This window comes from Grammomys surdaster, unplaced genomic scaffold, assembly GCF_004785775.1.
Source record: "Grammomys surdaster isolate TR1022 unplaced genomic scaffold, NIH_TR_1.0 242, whole genome shotgun sequence".
NCBI lineage: Eukaryota > Metazoa > Chordata > Mammalia > Rodentia > Muridae > Grammomys > Grammomys surdaster.
Genome location: NW_021604687.1, coordinates 3,351,732 through 3,374,943, shown reverse-complemented (window position 1 = coordinate 3,374,943; position 23,212 = coordinate 3,351,732). Strand labels below are relative to the sequence as shown.

The 23,212-nt window shown below is 36.9% G+C and overlaps 1 protein-coding gene across 1 annotated transcript in view; it reads right to left on the bottom strand.

Annotated features, from left to right (window-relative positions):
- Nucleotides 1-23,212, bottom strand: part of Rab38 (RAB38, member RAS oncogene family) — a 65,813-nt gene that overhangs the window by 28,818 nt on the left and 13,783 nt on the right. The window contains exon 2 of the mRNA XM_028774723.1: nucleotides 12,929-13,209. Within this exon, the coding sequence (XP_028630556.1) occupies nucleotides 12,929-13,209 (281 nt within the window). The remainder of the gene's footprint in view (nucleotides 1-12,928; nucleotides 13,210-23,212) is intronic.

The window sequence follows — 23,212 nt, the reverse complement described above, 5'->3', positions numbered from 1 at the left end:
CAGTTCTTAGCATCAAGATTATGGCTCACAAATGCCTGTAACTCCAGATCTAGGAGATTTAATGTCCACTTTTGGTCCCCTCCCCCAGTCTCCTAGATATATGAAGTGCACAGAAACTCAGCCAAGCAACCACACATCCAAATAAATAAAACAAATGTACAAATGTTTTAAAGAAATTTATGAAGCTTTCTTAGAACTCTGCTCTTTCTTAGTAAAAACAGAGAAATATGATAACCATTTCGCATGGCTCAAATAACAATACCAGAAACTCCTATGACAATCATGCAAAAGAAAATCAGTAAGGAGAATAGGTGGATTAATACACTGGGTGATCAGACCCAAGGATTAATGTCTGTCAAGTTCTTATGGGATTCTAGGTAACATTACTATAGTTTGCAATTCCAGTTTAGGACTGAGGGCATTAAGGAAGGAGGAGGTCTCCTTCACCTTCATTTCTTTCTTCTTATACCCCATCCACCCAGCAGGGTACAGCAGCAATCTCCTTATTGTGCAGAGTATCTTGAGGGCTTTCTAGATGAAAGGAGTTGAATTCTGTAGAGTCCTTCTGGGAAATACACAAGTAATTTAATTTTTCTCTTCTGCAGAGTTCTCTAAGGACAGAAATCATCCGCAAAGGGCAGGAAGAGAATAATACAGTAGGCAAATCTTCTGAAAGTGTCCTTGAAAGGCATGACAGTAAACACTGCTCTTCTATTCAATAGCTTCTGACAAAGTGATCCCTTTCTGTAGCAGACATTGTATTGGATTATAACCAGGGACACTCATGGATGAAAACAGGGTCAAGCTCATTAAAAATAATCATTACATAAAGTTTGAAATGAAGAAAGATATTACCTGAAATCCTTAATGTTGGATATCAAGCTGAGTCCTGAAGAAAGAGAATAGGTGCATAAAGGCAGGAAGTATGTTCTGCTTACAAAGACCAGGAGAAGATTCCATGCAACTGAGAATAATTGTAGAGAGAGATGAAGTAAGGAAAGCTCTGGGGAAGTGGGTGAGAAGCTCTCTGTGGGATTTTTTTGATGCTCAGGAAAGGATCCTGAAGGGTAATAGACTATATTAAAGGGTTAGTGTAGGTGTCTGTGTGTGAGAGGTCTCCAAACAAGATGATGGCATTCAATCAGAAGCCACAACCCTGAAACAAATTCTGGTTTTATTTAATCATTCCCTTGGATATGTGTAATGTGCTCTACTTATAAGTAGAGTTCAGAACTTAACTATACCCTGTACTGGGCTGCACCTAGGTAACATTTATATCCCTACCAACCTGGAATTTTATGACCTGTTCTTATTACCTACAGTTTTAAAAAAAAAAGGGCTTTTGTGTTTCAGATGAAGCTTGAGCTAGGTGGGACCTTGCAAGTATCTTTAGTCCTTGGAATTCCCAGAAGAAGTATATAGGTCTTTTGTTCTTAACAAAGAAAAGGTATAGAAATATTTCAGATGCAGAGTTGGAAAATGATAGCAGAATACAAAATGGAATTTTGAGTGGCTATGGAAACAGATCTATGGATAAAGCATTTGCCTTGCAAGCACGAAGAATGGAGTTCATATTCCCAAAACCCACTTACAAACATAGCAGGTATGATGAGCCTCTTATAATTCCAGTATCTGAGAAGAAGAAACAGAGGATCCTCTAGGAAAGCTGGTTTGTGAGACTAGCTGGAGTTGAGAGAGAACCTGACATGACAGATGAGGTAAAGTGATTGCAGAAGATATCTGATATTGACTTTGGGCCTCCACATGTGCATATGCACTCTCTTATACTTGTGTAGCCACACAGATGTGACCACACACATACACATGCACACCACAAACATGCAGGCAAAGTGAGAAACAAATCCAGTTCTCACACCTCCAGCTTTCCTCTAGAAAAGCTGGCTAGTTTGTAGCTTCTGGTTCCTTCATCACAGTGAACTGAGCCACATGAGAACCACTCCTAAACCCATACAGTGACCCTCCAATGGGAAGGAGGGAGGCAGTGGGACCTTCTACCAAGGTAGTTGGCAAAGTTCTTCGAGTTTTCCTTAAATTATCTCCCCCATGCTCTCTGATACTCATTCCTCCTCCCAAATAATACTCTAAGCACATTTTTCCTTCTCAAATCCCCATCTCCAAGCACTTTTCTTAACATGTTGCAAAGATGACTTATGAAATTCAAGGAACCAAGGGTGTAGCTACAGAGGATTCTATGATTTGGCTGCCAGGTATGACTGAGAAGCCTTTGGAATTTGGAATTTGGTTCAAGGATTGCATAGAGCTATATTCTTGAATGCAATGTGTTGTAATCAAGTCCACCCCCCATTCCTTCTACGTCAATCTCTCCGTTTTTCCCATGTCTATTCGATTCCCGCCAAATTTCAAGTATTCTTTTAAAAACTAAATAAAAACATTTTAGTGCTGTCTGTATGTGCACAGATGTAAGGCCATCTACTGGCTATGTGTAGCTCAGGAGCTGAATCCCTGAAGAAAACTGACTCTTCCTCTCCCAGAAGCCATCAATTGCCAATAGCTTCCCAGCTAGAAGACTCCATGCCCCCTTTCACTTTCCATGCTGAGATTTGGCCTGGCTTGATCTTACACAGGTCTTGTGTATGCTTTCACATACACAAGTCCGCTTGGACCACTGCTTTGCTGGATCCAGAAAATGTTTCTTTGCTGTCGTCATCCACTAACTATCGCTTAGAATCCTTCTGTGCCACCTTCTGCAATGATCCCTGAGTCTTCAAAGAGGAGAAATATAAATGTTTCATTTAGGGATGACTTCCAAAGTCTCTTAGTGTCTATGTGTTGACCAGTGGCAATTCTCCTTATGTTAACTGGCATCTACTGCAAGAAAATCTTGTTTTGTTTTGCAATGCAATTTTAATTGAAAATAGATTCTTCTTTCATAGAATACATATGGACCACAGTTTAATCTCCTACCACTCCTTCCAGCTAACCCTCTACCCCTCATCTCTGTTTCCTCTTCAGAAAATAGCAGACCTCCAAGAGCCAGCAGTAAAACAGGACAAAACAAGATACAATAAGACAAAGGAAAGCCCTGATATTGGTGTTGGACAATGAAACTAATAGGTAGAAAAGAGTACCAAGAGCGAGCAAGACTCAGAGATATACTCCAACCCTTACTGTTAACAGTCCCATGAACACATCAAGCTAAGAGTCATAACATATATACAGAGGACCTGATACAAACCCAAGCACATCCCTTGCCTGATGTTTCAGTTTCACATGAGCCCATGTGAGTTCTACCTAGTTGAGTCAGTGGGGAATGTTCTCCTGGAGTCCTTCATCCCCTCTGACTCCTACAGTCTTTCACAGGGTTCCCTGATCTCCTAGGAGAGAAAACAATGGGGACCTCCAATTTAGACTCTCTTTCCCTGCATCATGTCAGTCTTTAAAAAAAAAAAAAAACAAACTAGGGACTGAACCCAGAGATTTGCATTTGTTAGGCAAATATTCTACCGCAAATCCCAGCCTGATTCATAATTGATAGCAGTGTTAGAAAGTGGTAGAAATTCTCAAAGTTGGAGTACATTTAGGTTAAGTAGGTTATGAGGGTGTGCCCAAGAAGAGTGTATATATTATCTGTTTCTCATCTTCTTGACCTTCCTTCTTTTCTTTTCTAGCCTTACTTTTCTTCTCTCTTTGCCTTTCTCTCTTTGCCCTCCCCACCCCCCCAATCACTTCATTCCTGCCTTTCCTAGCTCACATTTGGGCCTCACTTTAGTCAAAGGACCATGGATTGAAACCTCCAAAACCATGGGCTAAGGTATACATGTAGACCTTTCTTCCTTTCAAGGTGTTTCTCTCTAGCATTTTGTCACAGTGTAAGCAAGGCCTATTTTCATCACATGCATCTCTCTCATTAGACTTTAATCTTCTGGAGAACAGACTCATACTTTACCATCTGCAAGTGTCGGTTGCTCAGTATAAGTAGTTATTATAGAAGATTATAATAGGGGAAAGCTACAAGTCAGCACATTGTGGTGGTGGAGTGACTAAACTTGGCTGTTAGTATACCTATATTGAAATCTCAGCTTTGTCACATACCAACCATGAGTACTCTGGGGAGAAATTTACAGTTTCTACTTTAAACTTCAATGCCCTCATCTGTAAGGCAGGAATTAACAGCAACTTCATTACAAACTTGCTTGAAGGAAACCAATGGTACAGCACTTCATGCAATGCTAGTCTTATACTACCTGGAAAAGAGAAGCTGTTCTTATTATAAAACATCTGAACAGTTCAGGATTCGCAGTCTACAAGGCCTCTTGTGTAACTGCTCTGCAAGTGAACCAGAAAAGCAGTCATCAATAATGTGTAAATCATGAGCGCAGCTCTGCTCTAATAGAAGTTTAGGTTAATACAGAGATGGCCTATGTTTGATCTACAGGTCACAGTTTACTGACACTTGCTAAGTTGTCTAACTATTAATCATTATTAAATGAAGCCTATGGAAGATGTTTTTCTAGGCAGTGAGGAAATCAAAACAATTCCTTTTCAGGGTGAGTTTTCAGCATATGGCACCTAAACTAGGGTCCTGTAAACAAAGGCTCAAGGTGTCATGCTATAATTTTCTAAATGTGAGAAAGCAAAGGTTTGGAGGTCTAAGTTATAAAATAATGCGCCATGAAGGACAGAGTGTGAGAAGCAATACTGTACCTTCTACTCACCAAGCCATGGTAAACTTCTCTAATAGTCTCTTTCCACTCCCCTGAAATGGGATGACTGGCTATCTAGAAAATTATAAGCATAGAGCTAGAGCATAGTTAGAGAACTAATTATGCAAAAATTAATTAGCTATTATTAATTTATGCTGTTCTGTAAGCAGATGGGTAGATTAAATTTGTGACTCAGGCTTAAGCCACTCTCAAACTCAGGCAAAGATTGCCTTTTTCAAGTAAGGCATTAAGAACCTGTCAGAAGTAATTATTCAGATGGTGCTAATGAAGACTGGTAGTCATTATGGACGCAATCGTGACTATTAAACACACCCATAATCTCCTTTAAATTATACTTTCTAACTTCATTCTGATTTTGGATTTCAAATGGGTCACATCCTTTTATGATTCTAAGTTCTAACAGCTACAACTAGGAGAACTAAAACTACAGGGTTAACTGAATGACCAGTTTAAAAGGCATGACCATGTAAGTCAGTCTAACGATATCCTATAACTCCATCTAAAGCCATGGGACCTGAATGTACAAACTTACTTATTTTTTCAGTGTCTTGTTAAAAAAAATAATGTTTTTTTAATACACTATGGGCATAGGGTACACAGTTTATAACACAAATCCTGAAAGAGAAGTTACCTGATACAAATTATACTCCTCAAAGAATACATAAAGTGACTATAGAGGTTTCTTTTTCACATTTTGACATGTGGGAACTAGAAAGAATGAGAGATGGCTTATTACTTGATTTAATAGAAAGGGATTTAAAAAATAATGTGCTGTTCTCAACTCATTAAAAAAGAAATTAGAATAACTATTTACCCATACCCGAGTGTAATTATCTATGCAATTCCAGTTTGTATAAATGTATCTTTTATAACTGTTTATTTTCTAGATGCCTGTAAAATAAATGACGTGTGATACTACCTTTTAAGCAGCTTCCAGAAAACTCAGCAAGCTTAACTGCTCTCCATGTCAGCTTCAGAATTAACTTAATAATAATAAAAGAGCTCGGTAAATTTGATGAAACATAGAAAACTTTTCCTTTACAACAGCAACAACAACATAATTCTAGGCCAGCATCCCCACTGCTTTGGCTAAGAGTTTAACATGGTGCAAAATACTTAGGAACTAAACTCAGTATAGCTGCCTCTTAAAAGAAACAGGGTAAAACAAAACAAAAGTAAATCTGTTGTTTGGTAGGCCACAGCATCATATTATAGGAAGCTTCTTAATTTTCAAAATGTCATTATAATACGGTATGAAGAAACATGTATAGGCCTGTCGTACATGTATACTAACACCAAGTCTTGGGTCTCTGTGGAAAAACATTGAAACAGATGGCTATAAGCTATTGTAAACAGGCAGCTTTTGTGGAAATTTACCAGCCTGAGTAGTCATAGACCTTGTAAATAGGTAGCCTTGGCAGATAATACCAACTTAGATAAGGATGAGTGAATCATAGGCTGAATCATAGTGACCTGTCCCCTGAACCTTCACCCAGCCGATATCCTGTTCTGAAAGATATCTGTACTCCCCCTGAACACCCACGCTCCAGTGTCATCCCCTTCCCCACATCCTGCCCTTTTGTGTTTATAACCCCTGTGTGAATAAGTAAAAATTACGATTTGATTTTACAAAAATAAATAAATAAATAAATAATAAATAAAACATGTATTAAAATAAAAAGATAAAGTAACTATAAAACATCAAGGTGGTCACCTATGCATTAGTTTTTTTATTTCTTTTGAATGATAATAAGGCCTACCCCATAAAGTCTTACAAATAATTCTTATATTTAAAAAAAAAATCTTTGCACAAAGTTAACGAATAACAGGGGATGGAGGGATGGCTCAGTGGTTAAGTGGGCTTCCTGCTCTTCAGAGGACAGAGGTTTTTATTCACAGCACCCCTATGAGGCTGCTCAAAACTCCCTGCAACTCCAGCTCCAGGGAATCCAACAACCTCTTTTGGCATCCTCAGACACCTGCACACATATGCCACATAGACACACATAATAAAAATCAGAATTTTTTTAAAAACAAAGATAGCAAATAACAAAATTTGGAGTTTGTCAGTGTGGATTCAGAGCACACAGGACAGTAGAATCTAAAAGGTGCTGGAGTAAAGACTACAGAGAATTTCGTTTTTCTCCCCCTTTTTTTATGGTAAGCTATGTTCTCATTTGAAAACCCTAATGCCAGGTGGATGTAGTGTGCAGAAACATGCGTGCATCCAGAAAAACAATCCAACGTGATCTCCCACAATGGACTCAAGCCCCACAGAGAAATGGTTTAGGGAAGAAACATTTTCCAGCCACCTAGCAGTGCTGGACCTGTTGTTTCTGAAGCAGTGAAGAATTTAACTTTAAACATGACTATTCTTGGGTCTAGCAGAGACTGATTGTGAAAAGCTTATAAACTCCAGGGTTTCCCAAACACAGAGCCTTTTTTGCCATCCTGCTCCAGGAAAACAAAAAACAAAACAAAACAAAAAAAAAACGGATTCTGCATTTTACCCTTGTCATCTAGTTGGTCACTTCTTAGTTAATTTAACTGGTGCAATTGAGGTCATATGATTGAGTCTTAATTCCAGAAGAAGCAATAGAGGAAAATATGAACATGTGGGATGGTTCAATGGGTAATGGCGCTTGGTGCCATGTTTGACAATCCTCCATTCCTGAAACCCACATAGGGGAAAGACAGAACTGACTCCCAAAGATTTTTCTTTGGCTTCCACACATGTCAAGATACACACACACACACACACACACACACACACACACACACAAATAAAATCGGTGAAACTATTATAAATAGCATATTATGAGCTTATCTAGAATAAACAAAGCTGTGCCTTTAGTCCAATTCCTAGCACCTCATAAAACCATGGGTAGTAACACAAACCTGTAATCACAATGCTCAGGAAGTGGCAGTAGAAAGATCAATAAAACAAGGTCATACTAGGACAACCTTGTCTACACATAGGACAATAATAATACATGTTCATCTTTTACTACATAGTGAGTTTGAGACCAGTCTAGGGCATGGAAGACTTGTCTCCAAAAAACTAACCAAAATAAAAATCAAAAACAACAACAAAAAAAAAACAAGCAAAACAAAAGAATTATAGGTTTTCCCTGTATAGGTGAACTGAAAAATCAAATCTCTAAAGTTAGTAAATGTGTTTAGCACTTGCTAAAATATAGGGGGGAAACAACTGCTGTGTCAAGTGTTCAGTCTCTTTCTACAGTAAGTAGCACCATGTCAGAAAGTGCACAGTCAAGCATGGTCATTCTCATCCTCAGGCATATTGATTTTAACTCAAAATAGCTGCTTCCCATTGTACCTATTGACCTAGAACACTCTTGGAAGTGTGCACCTAGAGACACACTATACAGAGAATCGAAATAGTTGAGGAAATCTGCCAATAGTAAGGCTGAGGTAAAGGGAAACAAGAACAGAAAACACTGCAAGTTTTCCTCTGTGGATCTGACTCATCCTCACTATTACACAGATACAACATGCTCCACTGTTTCCAGCTACACTGCCATTACCCAATGGCCTATTTCTGCACATAGCTGCACCTGCAGAATCACATTTTAAGAGCAAAATGGAGTGGTGCAGGGAGGTCAGATACAAAAGGACTTCTCCCAAGTGTGCAGCTGTGTGTGCCTCAGAGCCAAATAGGGACAGGAAATCCCAGACTAGCAGATGGGCTCTGGGCTATGGACACAATCAGTAGGAGTGTGTGTGTGTGTGTGTGTGTGTGTGTATGTGTGTGTGACAGTGAAGACATATATAATGTATCTGGGTGATCCACATACATTTTCACAATGATTACAACTTCAGAAGATGTTGAGAAAGCAAATCCCAAAGCTGAAAGTTGGAAAACTCAGACAACAGCCTCCAGAAATGCACTAGGTGAACCTGTTAACAGGTAGCAGGGTTCAGTCAAACCTTGAGATGAGTGTAGATGGCAGGACTCCAAACTTTTATTATGAAAGCAAATTGTGAAGATTATGTCTTGTCTCAGGAAGGCATAAAACATCCCTTGTTACAGTAAATATACAGAGAAAAATAGACTGATATCCTACTTATACCTGTAAGTGTAAGCTTACAACCAGGAGTAGAAAAAGTTAATAATTATTTTAAAATAGCAGGCATAAACTAGGAATGTTTGGGGGAAGTTGATATGCTTGAGGGAACAATCATATGCTACCTAGAAAATCCACAGTGAGCATTCATTCACACAGACTTCAAAGAAAATCTGATTTGATAAAGATCATTTTTCCTTTCTTTGAATTTAGTATAAGAAGATAGGATTTAAAGATCAGATGCACCACTTTATATACATATACACATACACATACACATATATATATACATATATACATACACATACATATCCACTCCCTTTTTTATTCATTAGTCAGCCAGAGACTACTATCATATTTTTCCATCAATAAGAACAGGCGCTAAAGCTCTCAATGCATATTATTGAAGAAAATGCAAGGCTAAGTCATGAAATCCTCAGCAGTGGGGTCAGCAGCATGGTGGAAGATAGTTTTGATTATGAGCTCCAGTTTCAGTTAAGGGCAAGGTTGCTACTGATGTCCATGGGATTTCTACATGTTGTGCCTATGAGGGCAAAGACAGAGTGTGTGGCTTTGGCTCAGTAGTTTCTGAGATACAAAAAGAGAAAAATGGAAATCAGATGTTCATCACCAGCTGATTATGATATCACGCAAGAGATCTCTTGTCATTTAAAGACTTCCTTTATCAAAATGCTTTATAATGGACACATTCCCTGATCCCACATGCAATCAAAGAAGAGACTGTTTGCAGTTCCCAAATGCTGCCATCTCGGGTCAAACAGGAAATTTAATCTGGGTCTCAGTTTTATGGGTTGCAATGCTGTATTCAGAACTTTAGCAGACTTTTATTTCAGATCTGTGAAAAGACTTGTTCAGCAGCTTGGCTCTCCACTTTGCCAATCATGCATGTTTTTGCAGAGGTTTCAAATATTAATGGTGAATGATGACTCAGGGTTAGCAAGCCATTATTGTTAGGATGTTCAGTAGAACAACTTCAAATGAATTGCTTTTAGAGAGAAGAGAGAAGTAGAATGTAGATTTTATGTTTCACCATGTGGTCTTATACAACCGTGTGTACACTCCTTGTGAAATTCCATGGCCCACTCTCCCACACATATATATACTTCTCTTCAAACGTAATACTGGTGTAAATTTGGACAATTAGAAACACAGTGTTAACCAGCCTTTGGGGGCCTGGTGCTCCCACCCAGCTGAATCTAGTTCAGGGGTTCCTCCCTCCATCCTGAGCTTCAGGCAAAGGCTGGGGTGGGAGCAATAAAGCACAACAATGTACATAATGTAGAAATGCTAACAACTGGGAAAGGGAGGAACAGCTATTTAAGTCACCATGTTTCTCTGTGGACTGGCCAGCATCTTCCTTGTGGTGTCTGCCCCTTGCTGAGCACAGCCAGCTCAGGGGGAGGTTAACTCCTCTAGGGGTGGGCTTTCAGATTCAGCTCTATGTAAATTCTCCAGTGACCTGCTCCCCCAAGGTTCTCTTTTCTGTGAAAGTGAAGAATTAGTACAGCTGTGTTTTTTTCAACCACTTCATCTCCACCCTGCAGCCCACACCCAGGTTGGGGAGGCCATTGCATCTGCTGGCAGAGCACCTGGGCCTGCTAGCAGGGTGCTGGCCTGTTGTGTCTCCTGTCTGTGCAATCTATTAAAGGACTCCTTCTTGGGGGGGGAAAAAAAAGAAAGAAATGCAGTATTAAAGTGGGAAGGTCAGCTAGGCCTGAAGTTAATGAGCATAGGGGTCTTAGGCATATAGAATTTGATGCTGCAGTAGAGGAACAAAGAGATATAAGGAAAACAAAGTTAAGAAAGTTCTTAGACCCTGAAGAAATTTAAACCCGCCCAATAGTTCATAGCCGCTTTACCCCTTTCCTTGTTAGTAATTAATCACTATTCTGCACACTATAGATTTTACATATGTTGTCCTATGGTTAGGCATGAAGACTGATTGTATCTGCTTTATAAGTATCTGCAGTTTCAGTGTACAGAATACTTGACTGGTAAGTAAGAGATACTTGATGGTGTTCATTCAGTAGAAGACTAATAAAAGACCACTTCTCCTTAGAAACCATTCCTTCCAGTTCACGAGTAGTTAGAAAAGTAATCCAGAGGGTTATGTCTCCTTGTGAATAGATGAAGAGTTGAAACAAAGCAAAGAAGCAAGTAAGAAAGAAAGAGCGAAACAAGAGAGCAAGGAAAAAGCAAAGGATCTTAAGGAAAGTACAGACAGTGTGAAAGAGGGGTGTGTGGCTCAAGGAAAATGGAGACAGTGTTAGTTAACTGAAATTTTGGAATGAAAAGGAAAAATCCAGGCTAACATTCAGAAGACTACAGATGTTAAAATTCCCTGGGTTCATCAAAAATAGGAAATGGCTAATTAAGGACTAAAAGAGCTAGAAGTACAGGAGAACATGAAACCATTAAAAAAAAAAGGCAACACTAAGAACTGAGCAACATAACTCTCTAAACACAAGGGAATCTTAGTGAGCTATGGTGGACCAGAGAGAGGCCAGGTGCTGAGTGTGTCCAGAAATTACTCTAACCAAGACTGCTTCAATTGGGATACCAGCAGAGGGACCCCAGCAGTGGGACCACCAGCTCTTTTCCCTTTCCATCATCTTGTGAGTTGAGCAGTAGCTTAATCCTGCTGGATTTACACTTCAGGGATATTCTCAAATAAACTTTTTCTTTTCAATCCCTAGAGCCACTATTCATGAACATTGTCATTTTCCCATAGGAATCCAGTAATATTTAAATTAAAGGAAACATATTTAATGAAACATTTTATTTCTTCCAGTTATTTGAAAATATTTAGCTATGTTTAAACTATACAGTAGATTATCATATCTATAGTCAGATACTATGTAAACAGAATACCCACAACCCACTTTAAATGATGGTCATTCAAGGAATTTCCTCCCAAATTCTCTGGAGCTATGTACAAATGTCTACAATGAAATCTATTTATTACCTCCGTAACTAAAGATATAATACCTGTCTTATGAATGTTTGAATCCCAAACAAGCAGCAAATCCTTGGGCTTCACAGATATCTAAATATTTGTTTTACACTAATTAAAAAGAGTAGAACAGCTATGACAGTAAAATTATATCGATTATAATCTAAATAATCTAAATCATATATTTATATACATACAGAAAGTCTCAGAAAACACAACAAAAAAAAGGTGATGAATATGCTAACTACCCTATTTTGATTATTATCCAATGAGTCAATGAATCAAAGTACACTGCATGACATAAATTTGTATAAGCATTGTATGTCGATTGAAAGTAAATTGAGTTAAATAAATTTACTATTAAAGTTATTTCCTGCTAATACTGAGATTTAATATATAAACCAAAAATGGAACTGAAAGTGAGAATAGAAAAGAAGACTGTACTAACAAATCAGAGTAATGTAAGGCACAATTCTATATGCAATCTTTGTACATAAAGGCACCTAGGTCCTGTTTCTTGCATAGGCTTCCACTTCCTGGCATTTTCCATTTCCGGTCTCCCAGGAGAACCAGAAAGACCAAGCTAGGCTATGCTCTTCACATTTGTACTAGTCTATCTCTTGCCCTGCTATCCTAGTATTCCCAGTATGGTGGTTCTATATAATTGTCATCTCTTCACTCATATGACAAAATGAAATTCCTGACATTTACATGCATGTATTTTACAGTCACAGTGTAAAGAGTAAGGCAGTAACACAGAACGTGACACCTATTTCTTTCATGTATTTTCAAATATTCATGAATAAATGTATATTTAATATATAATTTTCTATTAAATTATATAATGTTGTAAAACTGAGTGCAAGAATGTTTATAAAACATGCTGGCATAAATTGAGCTCAAAAAAGTTGTACACAATTATAAATTATGATGAATGTAGCCATGTACAAATGGTTTGGCTTATTTTGTCATAATCTTCTTAAGATGTAAATAATAATTTCTGCCACTTATTACCTTACTGTGAGACAGAGCACAAAGCAATTCGCTAGCTCTAAATCACTGGGCAGAAGCATTATTATCAGTATAATAATGATAATGGTTATGTGTTGGATTCTTTGTGAATCTTACTATATTAAGCTTATTATTCAATGTAGCATTACCTTGGCTGATGTTTCAAACCATCCTACGAAGCCATGCTCCTTGCAGAACTGGTCCATCTTGAGTCCATTGTTCACAAGCACATCCTTCCCTTGGTCACATTTGTTGGCCAACAAAACCACTGACACTGGCTTACCATTAGGGAGAGTTAACTTTGAGTCCAAATCATTTTTCCACTTTGCCACAGCTTCAAATGTGGCTGGTCTGGTGACATCAAAAACAATAAAAGCCCCCATAGCTTCTCGGTAATAGACTCTTGTCATGTTTCCAAATCTTTCTTGACCTGTCAGCAAAAAGAGACAGAATTCACTAAGTTACTAAAACTGGAATCATAACTGTACACTACACTGCGGCTTCAGATGCTCCCCCAAATGAGCAGGTGATGAAATAGAGAGTTTTAATGATAATATTTAAAGAGTGAATAAATATACATTTATGTAGCTACATTGTTTAATATTTACAACCAGGCAGGAAGCTTTTATCTTTAAAAAAAAATGGGATTTTGATAATTGGGCCTGTAAAACGCCTCAGCAGTTGTAGGCTCTTGCCGTTTATCCTAGTGACATGAATTCAAACCCTTGAACCACCATGGTCAAAGGAGAAAACTGACTAGTTTACCTTGTCTTCTGAACTACACAAATGTGCTTTCGTATGTATGCTTGTATGTTTGTGTGTGCACCTAAATATAAGTAATATAAGTAAATATAAGTAAATAAATGTAAAAGGACTATGAAATATTTATTATACCTCTGCTTATATAGTACCTCACTAAGTGTATGTGGATACTTACATTAAATTATTTAAAGCTGAATAAAATTCAAAATTCAATTTGTAAGTCATAGTAGCTAGCTACATTTCAAATGTTAAATAACTACATGTGGCCTTCTTTAGAATTCAAGGTAAGATGACATATTAGGAGCTGTGTCTGTGAGACTGGATGAAAAAAATATTGATGCTAAAAAATAGATCCTATTCTTATAAAAGAAAGAGCTATGCAAAACAGAAATAATCCCTGGTATGATTTTGCTCACAAAGCAACAACCAAGCAAGCCAGCATGGCAGCCTAAGCACACTGCTGCCTGCACCCTGGAAAATTCAGCTGTAGCTGCCTGGGAAACAGATTCCCACACAACCAACAAAGTAAAACCAAGTTTCAGAAACCCAAACCAGAGGTGGGAGAGCACAGCCAACTTCAGAGGTCAAAGTGTAGCACAGCTGTTTGAAGCTGAGAGGAATTCCAAACTCATACACCTGCTCCTGCCCATTACTTGGTTGAGCTACAGTACTCATGAGAAATTTGAAGCAGAATTTACTATGGTGTGATAAAGGGTACAAGGCTTCAAGCAGAACAGACTGGAGAGAACATCAGAAGTATGGAACCTGAAACTGAAAACTTCTCAGTGATCCTCAGTATACATCCCTGCCACTGCCTAGACATGCTACAGAGTGTGGTATGAAACTCAGACAGACTCCATAAAAAGTAAACATGGGTAATCAGGTCTTCCAAACTCTTTTTCAGTGTCAGTCACAGAAAGTTTTGACAAAATGAATGACCAGAGACTAAGCTGCAATCTGACAGCAAGTGTCAGACTGGGAATTTTGGAAGAAAGTGGACTTCAGCGATATAAATTTTTCACACTTGCAAGAACAAACATAACCTGTTTGAATTATTGACCCTATTATGAATTATTGTTGACACTATAAATCTTCCGTTACCTACCTATGAAGATTAGTTCAAAAGTTAAGACAAGGTGAAGAAGAAACACATCTTCCCAAATACATTCATAATACCTTCTTCTGTGCACTTTAGAGCTATTGTAACTATTATTATCATTATTATTTACATCAAATGTTATGCTATAGTGTTTTAATCTATATATCAGTTTTTTAAAAAACTTTATACTGTTATTTTTTCTCTATATTTACTCAAAAATATTTTCTCTAGTAATTCTCAGAACTCTTTTTTGTGTAATTTTTTTCTTAATATTATTCTGACTTTTTCTCCTCCAAATTGTCTCCTTCACCTCTGAAATACTGATATCCTTACTTCTAAAGGCACTATAAAATATAGACTCTTAACCAGTACCCTAGAGGCACTATCTCTGAACTCTATCAGGACATAAGCAAGAGAACAAATTATCTTCTACTGAATGTTAAGACTGAGACTGCTGATAATCTGCAACTATATTTATTAGTTTCAAATATAATCAGCATTTTAGAACATTAAAACCTAATTAAAAATGTATCACAAGAGACCTAACATAAAAATAGAATAAAAATAAAAACACAGGAAAGAATGAAAAGAAGAAAAATGAGAAATACCTCTATTTTAACAGAAGATGAAAACAATTCACTATGACACTTCCACAAGCTCCAAACTCCTAGAACTGGAAACCAAAGATAATGAGATGCTAGCATGAAATGCTAGAAGAGCTCAGAGTCCTAGTTTTAAAAAGGACCAGTGACTACAAAGAGAGCTCCAATAAGCAGACAAATGAAGTAAGAAAATCAATACCAACACAAGGAAGGTACTAAAGTGGCTAAAACAGTAACTTGGAGAAGAAATGTAAATATCAGGTGTCCAGAGGACAATTTCAGTAAGGATTCTGAAATTACAAAAAGGGAACCAAATAGAAATTTTGGAAATGAAAGAATAAATCTTGATTGCTTTATTTGATTTTAAAGAACAGCAGAGAAGCCCAACAGAAGACATAATTTCAGGAACAAGGGTGAAAATTGGAGAAATATTAAGACTTAAGTAAAGATGAAGTTAGTCAATGTGAAAAACTCATAGGAACAATGGGATGTGTTCAAGTTACAGAATTTAAGAATCTGTGAGGTAGAAAATGGATCTGGTAAAGCCTAAAGAAATAGAAAATGTATTCAATAAAATTAATAGAATTTTTTCTATAACTAGAGAGAGACATTCAAATGCAAGAGGCTTTTAAAATTCTCAAATACTCATGCCTAAGGAAGAATCCACCACAACATATCTGTTAAAATGTCAAAGGTACAAACAAACAAAAGGACATCATAAGCTTTAAGTTAAAAAATCAAATTATTACATAGATGAGTATTATCAGAATATCATCAGTTCTCATCTCATAATCTTAAAATCCAGTCTGAAGCTCCAAGCTCTATATATTTTAATTATACAGAAACTCATTGAGACATACAGATTTTAGGTCTGACTAATCTCAGAGGATATTGTTTTTCATTTGTAAGTGCTTTACAATAATGCTTTAATTACTAAGAGGAAAAGCTACATAAGCATGAAATGCTATGCTTTAAGCCCTCAAAGAAAAAGAAAATTATCAAAGACGCCATACACAGAAAGTTCTTTCTTAAAATTGACATAGAATTTAAAAACATCAAACAATACGCAAAAAATAAGGCAATATGACAATCAGGCAAACATTGCAAAAGATATTAGAATGGGAAACCACACAGTGAAAGAAGAAAAACAGACTCATCAGTGAACACACAAGAAATAATACAATTTATTTTAGGAATTGATAAAAAAAAATTGAGAATTGGTAAGGGATTGGACATGTTCAACACAGAAAACCAAAAATCCCCAAAATGAACAGGAGGAAGAAAAAACAATAACAACAACAACAAAAAAAAAATCATGGGAATGTCAAATGCCTCTCAGTAAGAATCGAAAATGCAAAGACAACTCATCTACTGAAAGAAACAGACTAATAGATTAAAAACAACATTTAACTAATAAGAACTAATAAAATCTATTACCTTATGTACTAATTGTTTTTTAAAATTTCTAATTTAAAAAATATCCACATATATCTAATGACTGCCTTATTATATGCTGCCAACACAGAATATGTGAATCAACACAGGTCATTGTATTGATCTCTGAACACTTGGTACACAATGATGTTATCATGCAAATCCTTGCTCTCTAGAGTTTATATTCTAATGGAAAGACAGATTAACAAATAAAGTATGTAGTATGATAAAGGCACATCCAAGACATATTTCCATTAAGGGCAATACAAGTTAGCATACTCTGTATGTTTACTCCCCCTTGATAATATGATTTACATAAATGACAATTACAGAACAATAACTATCCTCACTGTTTAGCTACTTTTCATTATTGGTATCATGGAGATTAAGATCACATCCAGGGTCTCAAGAGTGCTAGGTAAGCCCTCTACCAAAGGGCTACACTTCTAGCCATTATACACAGTATAAAATGAGAAAGTTGAGACTTGGAATGTCTGTAGCTTTATCAAATTAAACAGATGGCAAGCGTGCAAAGTCAGAATCTAAACCTCAGCTGTCTGAGGCCAAAGCCATGTTTATTCACTAACATCAAGTACTTTCAGCTTCTACACCACATGCTTGTGATATCTTGACTGCAGATTTATGTGTCAGAAGCAGCCAACTCAATCCAATTTTACAGATACTCGCTGGACATGTATAGAATCTGTAGCAGTCTGTGATGTATTTCCTTACAATACAACAGTGAGCCAGTCTCTTCATTAAGTAGTCTATAATCTATTGGACAGAAAAACATCTCTGATACTACAGAAAGCCGTTTTCTGTTAAGGAATAAAGATTGGTTTGGCAATTAGTTGCAGTCAGCTGGAATCAGTTTGACTCTGAAAATCTTCCAAATGAGTATTGGCGAATTTCTCAGACTTCGATTAAGCCTTCCTCATCTGGAAAGTGTTTAGAAGAATATGGAGAACAGTTTTATGCAGATGGAATGCATTAACATAGACTAAGCACCCAGCAGTCAAATTTGCTTTACTATGTTAAAAATGTAATAGAAATATGATGTAAGTACTAAAAACAGAGTTTGGAATCAGAGTTTAAGACAAACCACTATTACAGGTACTTCAGCAGAGACAAAACATGAATAAAATCCTATTACCTCTCATTCTGTCTACTAATGATTGCTGGAGGCAGGGAGTAATGTAGGAAGGATTTTTATTTCATGAGCCACAAATCTTTATTTGCATTGAATCATAAAATTACATTAATTAGAATCTTTTCATAGGAAAAATAAAACTCTGAAAATGTAATGTATTTAGGAAAATTCATGTCAATATAACCTCTAACTATACTTTAAATAAACTTAGGACACAATGTTTTGTGCTGGTAAATTTTCATAAAAAGTATTGAATGTTTAGTAGGTTATTTTCTCATTGGTATTACAGAGAAGACAATATCCTAAATATGCCTTGGGAAGAGATGGAATTTCATGGCTCTTGCCTCAATATCTTGCCTCTCCTCAGGAGTGTGTGCTGGAGAACAGCATTTTGTCAAGACTAGCACATGACAAACCAATATTTCTTACATAGGTTGCCCCATAGAGAAACTTAAAAATGTTTCCCATAGTCATTAAGTCAATGAAGGAGAAGGATAAAACATTCTTCATATGACCCACAACCCATGGATGAACTTTGCTATTTCCCAGATGATCCTCCTTTTTCATTTTTTTAAATGCCTTATACAAATAATGATCTCCTTTGATTCCATTAAGGGTGGAGTATGACATTTCAATACAAATGGAGAAAAAAGCCCTCTGTGTCATTCAGAACTTGGAGGGCCTCTAGGCTTGTTAAAGATGTCTTATGATCTCTCTAGAGAGCTAAGCAGATGAAGGGTAGTCATGAGTTATTCAATAATCTGTTTGTCAAGAGGTTTACAAAGTAGATGGCTCCCCAAAATAAAGATTTTGCATTTAACATATGGCCAAGGATCATCTTCAGACTATGCAAAAAGTAATATATGGTCTTATATCCTGACAAGGATTGAAATAGAGTATGTGTGAGTGAGGGAATGAATCAGAAACAAGGAGAAAGCAGTATGTTTCTAGAAAGAAAAGACCTTTTTAAATGGAGGTCACTGGGCCAACCCACTGGGAAAGTTTGTGGTTTTGACATTCCAGAAAGGGGTCACAGGCAGACCAGAGAATTTCTGGCTCCCATATCTTATCCTTCCTCCATCAGCTGACAGCCTGATTTGCTAGTTCTTGTTAAAAGTGAAAATCATGTGACTCTCAGCAAATGCCCACTTATGGGTAGAAACCTGTACAGTCTATCCTAAATAAATTTATTCTAAAACAAAACAAAGACTGTGATTCAAAAACTATCTCTGGAATTGCAATACTCACTGAACACACATTTACTGGACAGCTATTTAACTCTGTGCCACTAATATGGAGGGTTTTTCACATGAGAAGGACCAGGAATCATACTTGATTTTTCTACTTAAAATGACCTAGTTCACCAGGTGGGGCACCACTTGTCTTAGAGCCTCTAAGCACACTCTGGTGTACTATGGATATGGATCATGGCTCAGCTTCCAGCTTTGAGGGATGTGAAATTGTAAGTACATTTATTTGAGGAATCAGAAAACATGAGTCTTAATTTTATCACCAGTGATCTTTCACAAATCAAGGTATACTTAAATAAACATTTCTGTCTCTGCATCTCATTTTTCTGTGGTGCTAATGACATTGATAAGGGTAATAGCTAAAGCCTCCTAGTTGCTCTTTTCTACGATTTAGTCAAACTTTGGCTCTGTTTTCTAATGGCCTGTAATGGTTTCCTTGGTGCCCCAAGCATAGATAAAAATATATACAAATGTTACAACCATAATATATATTTCATGGTATTTTCACTTAATGATCCGTGTTCTTGTTTGTCTTCTGTGGTTGTAATCAAACACTAAGCAAATCAACCTAGAGAGGAAAGTTTGGTTTATGGGTTCATCATCAAGGGAAGTCAAGGAAGAAAATAAAGTCAAGGTCAATAAAGCAGAGAAAACTGAGAAATACTGCTTACTGGCTTACTGTAATGTTTTGTCAGCTATATTTCTTAAATAGTCTGGGCCCACTTGCTCCAGTACTGCCCATAGTAGGCTAGGCCCGCCTTCATCAATTAGTTATTGGGATTCCCAGGTAACTCTAGGCTGATGTCAAGTTCACAGCTAAAGTTAACTATAACAGTCAGTACCCTAGTGCTCTCACTAAGAACAACCAAGCTGTTTTATGCCTGAGTCTCCTAAACAGGTATAAAGTCTATGGCAGAAGCATAGAAGGTTATAATCTACAAAACATTCAGCACAGCATCTTGTATTCTAAATTTATCTAAAGTGTTTTTGAGGTTATGTTGGAATGCTTTTTCCTAACGACTTTGCATTTTCAGTATATTACTTTATGAAAAGTGATGTCTACCTAATTTTCTCCTGATTGATATAATTTTATGATTCACTGTAAATAAAGTTTTGGGGATCATAATATAAAAATCCCAATCACTAGTAGACAGAATTAGAGGTAATAGGATTTTGTTCACTTTTTTTTTTGTCTCTGTGAAAGTACCTGTAATAGTGTTTTGTCTTAAACTCTGATCCCAAACTCTGTTTTTAGAACCTACATCATATTTCTATTATGTTTTTAACATAGTAAAGCAAATATGACTGCTGGGTGTTTAGTCTATGTTAATGCATTCCATCTGCATAAAACTGCTCTCCCTATTCTTATAGATACTTTCCAGATAAGGAGGGCTTAACCTAGTCAGTATAAGAGACTGGTGAATACTAAGCAGATACTTTTAGCCTACTGAGGCTAGCACATCAGTTTGTGACTTCGGATTCATCATGATGGGCCGCAGTTTCCTCGTTCAATGTTATTTCTGGGGATCTGCCAGATATAATGATCAATATAATTAAATTAATAGAATTAATTATCTGGGCTTGCCTGTGAGGGAAGATCTGTGAGGGTTGCCCTCAGCCTTAACTGAGGGCAACACATTGATTAACATGAGCTAGGGTCCTGATCTAGACAGGAAAAGAAAACAGTGACCTGAGTATTGTCCTTTACTCTTTTATGTTTCCTGAGTGTGCTGCAGTGTGACCAGCCAACTCCTGCTCTTGCCACCGTAGGTGCCACTGGGAACTGTATCTCATAGAAGTAGATGCAAATAAACCTACAGTGAAGTTGCTTTGTTTTATCACAGCAAATAGAGAACTGATACAGCAGATGCCCAAATTGTTCACCTCCTACCCATCCTGTGTTTGCCAATCTGATTCATAGCATCATTGACACATCTATGCAGAATGAACTGCATTCTTCATACAAATGGTCTCTGCCAAATACCCATCCCAAATTCCACTACTTGAAGTACCTCTTAACTCTGCCACCTTCTTCTATCCAATAAAATTGCTGCTGCTTGCTAAAGCAACATCACCTGGACCCCCTTACTGCCTCTCATCACTTTCCCTCTATATAAATATAAGTATGAGTAGAACTGCATCAATACAAATCTTGCAATTATTTCAATCTGGTAAATAACATTTTTAAGGAATTTGAAAAAGTCAGCTGGTGATGGTGCATGCCTTAAATCATAGCACTCAGGAGGCAGAGGCAGGCATATCTCTGTGAGTTTGAAACCAGCCTAATCTATACAGTGAGTTACAGGATAGCCAAGGCTACACAGAAAACCCTGTTTTGAAATACCAATAAACAAACAAACAAACAGGTCTAACATTTTTATAGAATATCTAGTCCTGCTCTATACTCTTTAGAGACATGCTGTTTTGGTTTTGTGTGGAGTCCATAAATCTCCATTTAAAACCACTCTACGGGTGACATTAATGTATGCCCCCGTCTATAACTCCAATTTTATTAGGATCTACTTCAAAAGGTAATTCATGCCCTTATTCTGCATTTTTTAAGTTGTTTATTACTCATGCATATTTAAGAAACAATATTTTATTAACACTATACATAATACTGGATATCTTTTGCCTCTACTTACCTTTACAAAAATCATCTCAGTTCCTTCAAAAGGCTCTATGGCTCAATCATATTGGAAACTTTATCTCCTTAAAGAGCCTTAGGCAGCTGTTCTATGAGCTCTAGGCTTTTGAACTTGGGTCCTCCTGTTTGCATAGCCAACACTTTTACTTCTGAACCATCTCATCAGACCCACACCATTGTCTTTATCCTACATAATGCCACTTATCATAGAATGTATTCATGCTTCAACCTCTCTCGTGGCACTGAAAATCTCAGGTTAGTTACAGCTCTAAGTTGTAAAGCTTAAGAACTATTTCTCTATAAATAAATAAAGTGAGGGCTCCAGATACTATGGTGAAAATAAACTGAGCTTAAACTTTCATTTTTTTCTACAATACAGTTTATATTCAGAAACCAGTGATGCATGCTGGCATGCTTACTCTATAGTCCGCTCTCATTTCTAGTAAATGATTAATAGGTATTCATTAGAGAAGAAAAATCAACATTATTCTAAAAAGATCATTTACATATCTGTTACAATGAATTTCATACTAGAGTGTTATATTTTTTGTAGCCATTCTCATCCTTAAGAAATAGTGTAATGAATTTACTACAAGTAGTTCATGTTTGAGAGTTATGGCCTGATCATAAGATCTAAAAGAGCCATAAATATGTTCTTCATATTTATAGGATTAGTATATGAAAGGCAGAAAGCCAATATAAAATCAAAAGCAAATATATCTCTTTCACAATGTTCTCAGAGAAAACTAATCAAGTCATACCATTCCTGCTGTGGTGAAAGGAACAATGAGCTGTTAATAAAGTAAGCTTTTCTTAAAGGCTTAGAGAAACCCACATGCTGTGATAGGTGTCTATAAATTTCTTGGTTTTAGGAGCCTTGATGATCATCTAGTGGTAGATTTTTATCTTTTCATTCTTCATTATTTTGCCCTGATATGCCAGTGAAAGAAAGGTATTTATTATTCACTATTTTTCAATACCTAGACATATATTATACTTAATACCAACCTTTTCTCATCACCCCTGAAACATTATCAACTGATCTACAACCATGACCAAATTTCTATCACCCCCATAACCAGCTACAAACAGTCAAAGTTCACTAAGGTTTGTATATAAAGTAAAAGAGAAACTATGTTATGGTTAGATATAAAATGTCTCCTCCCCCCCCCAAAAAAAAAGCTCAAGAGCAGAAAGCTTAAGGTTTACCCTAGTTAAGGGGAATGAGTTATGAAGATGTTTGTTTCATATATCCAGAGTGATTTCACACTATGTAAAGATGGGGCCTGGCTACAAGAAACAGGTGACCTTCCCTGTGGGGTCTCTCTCCCTCTTCCTCCCCCCTCTGTCTCTCTGTCTGTCTCCCTCTTTCTCCCTTTCATTCTCTCTCTACTACCCACCCTCTCTTCTTCTCTTTCTCCCTTCCTCTGTCCCTTGTCCAGAGATAGATAGATAGATAGATAGATAGATAGATAGATAGATAGATAGA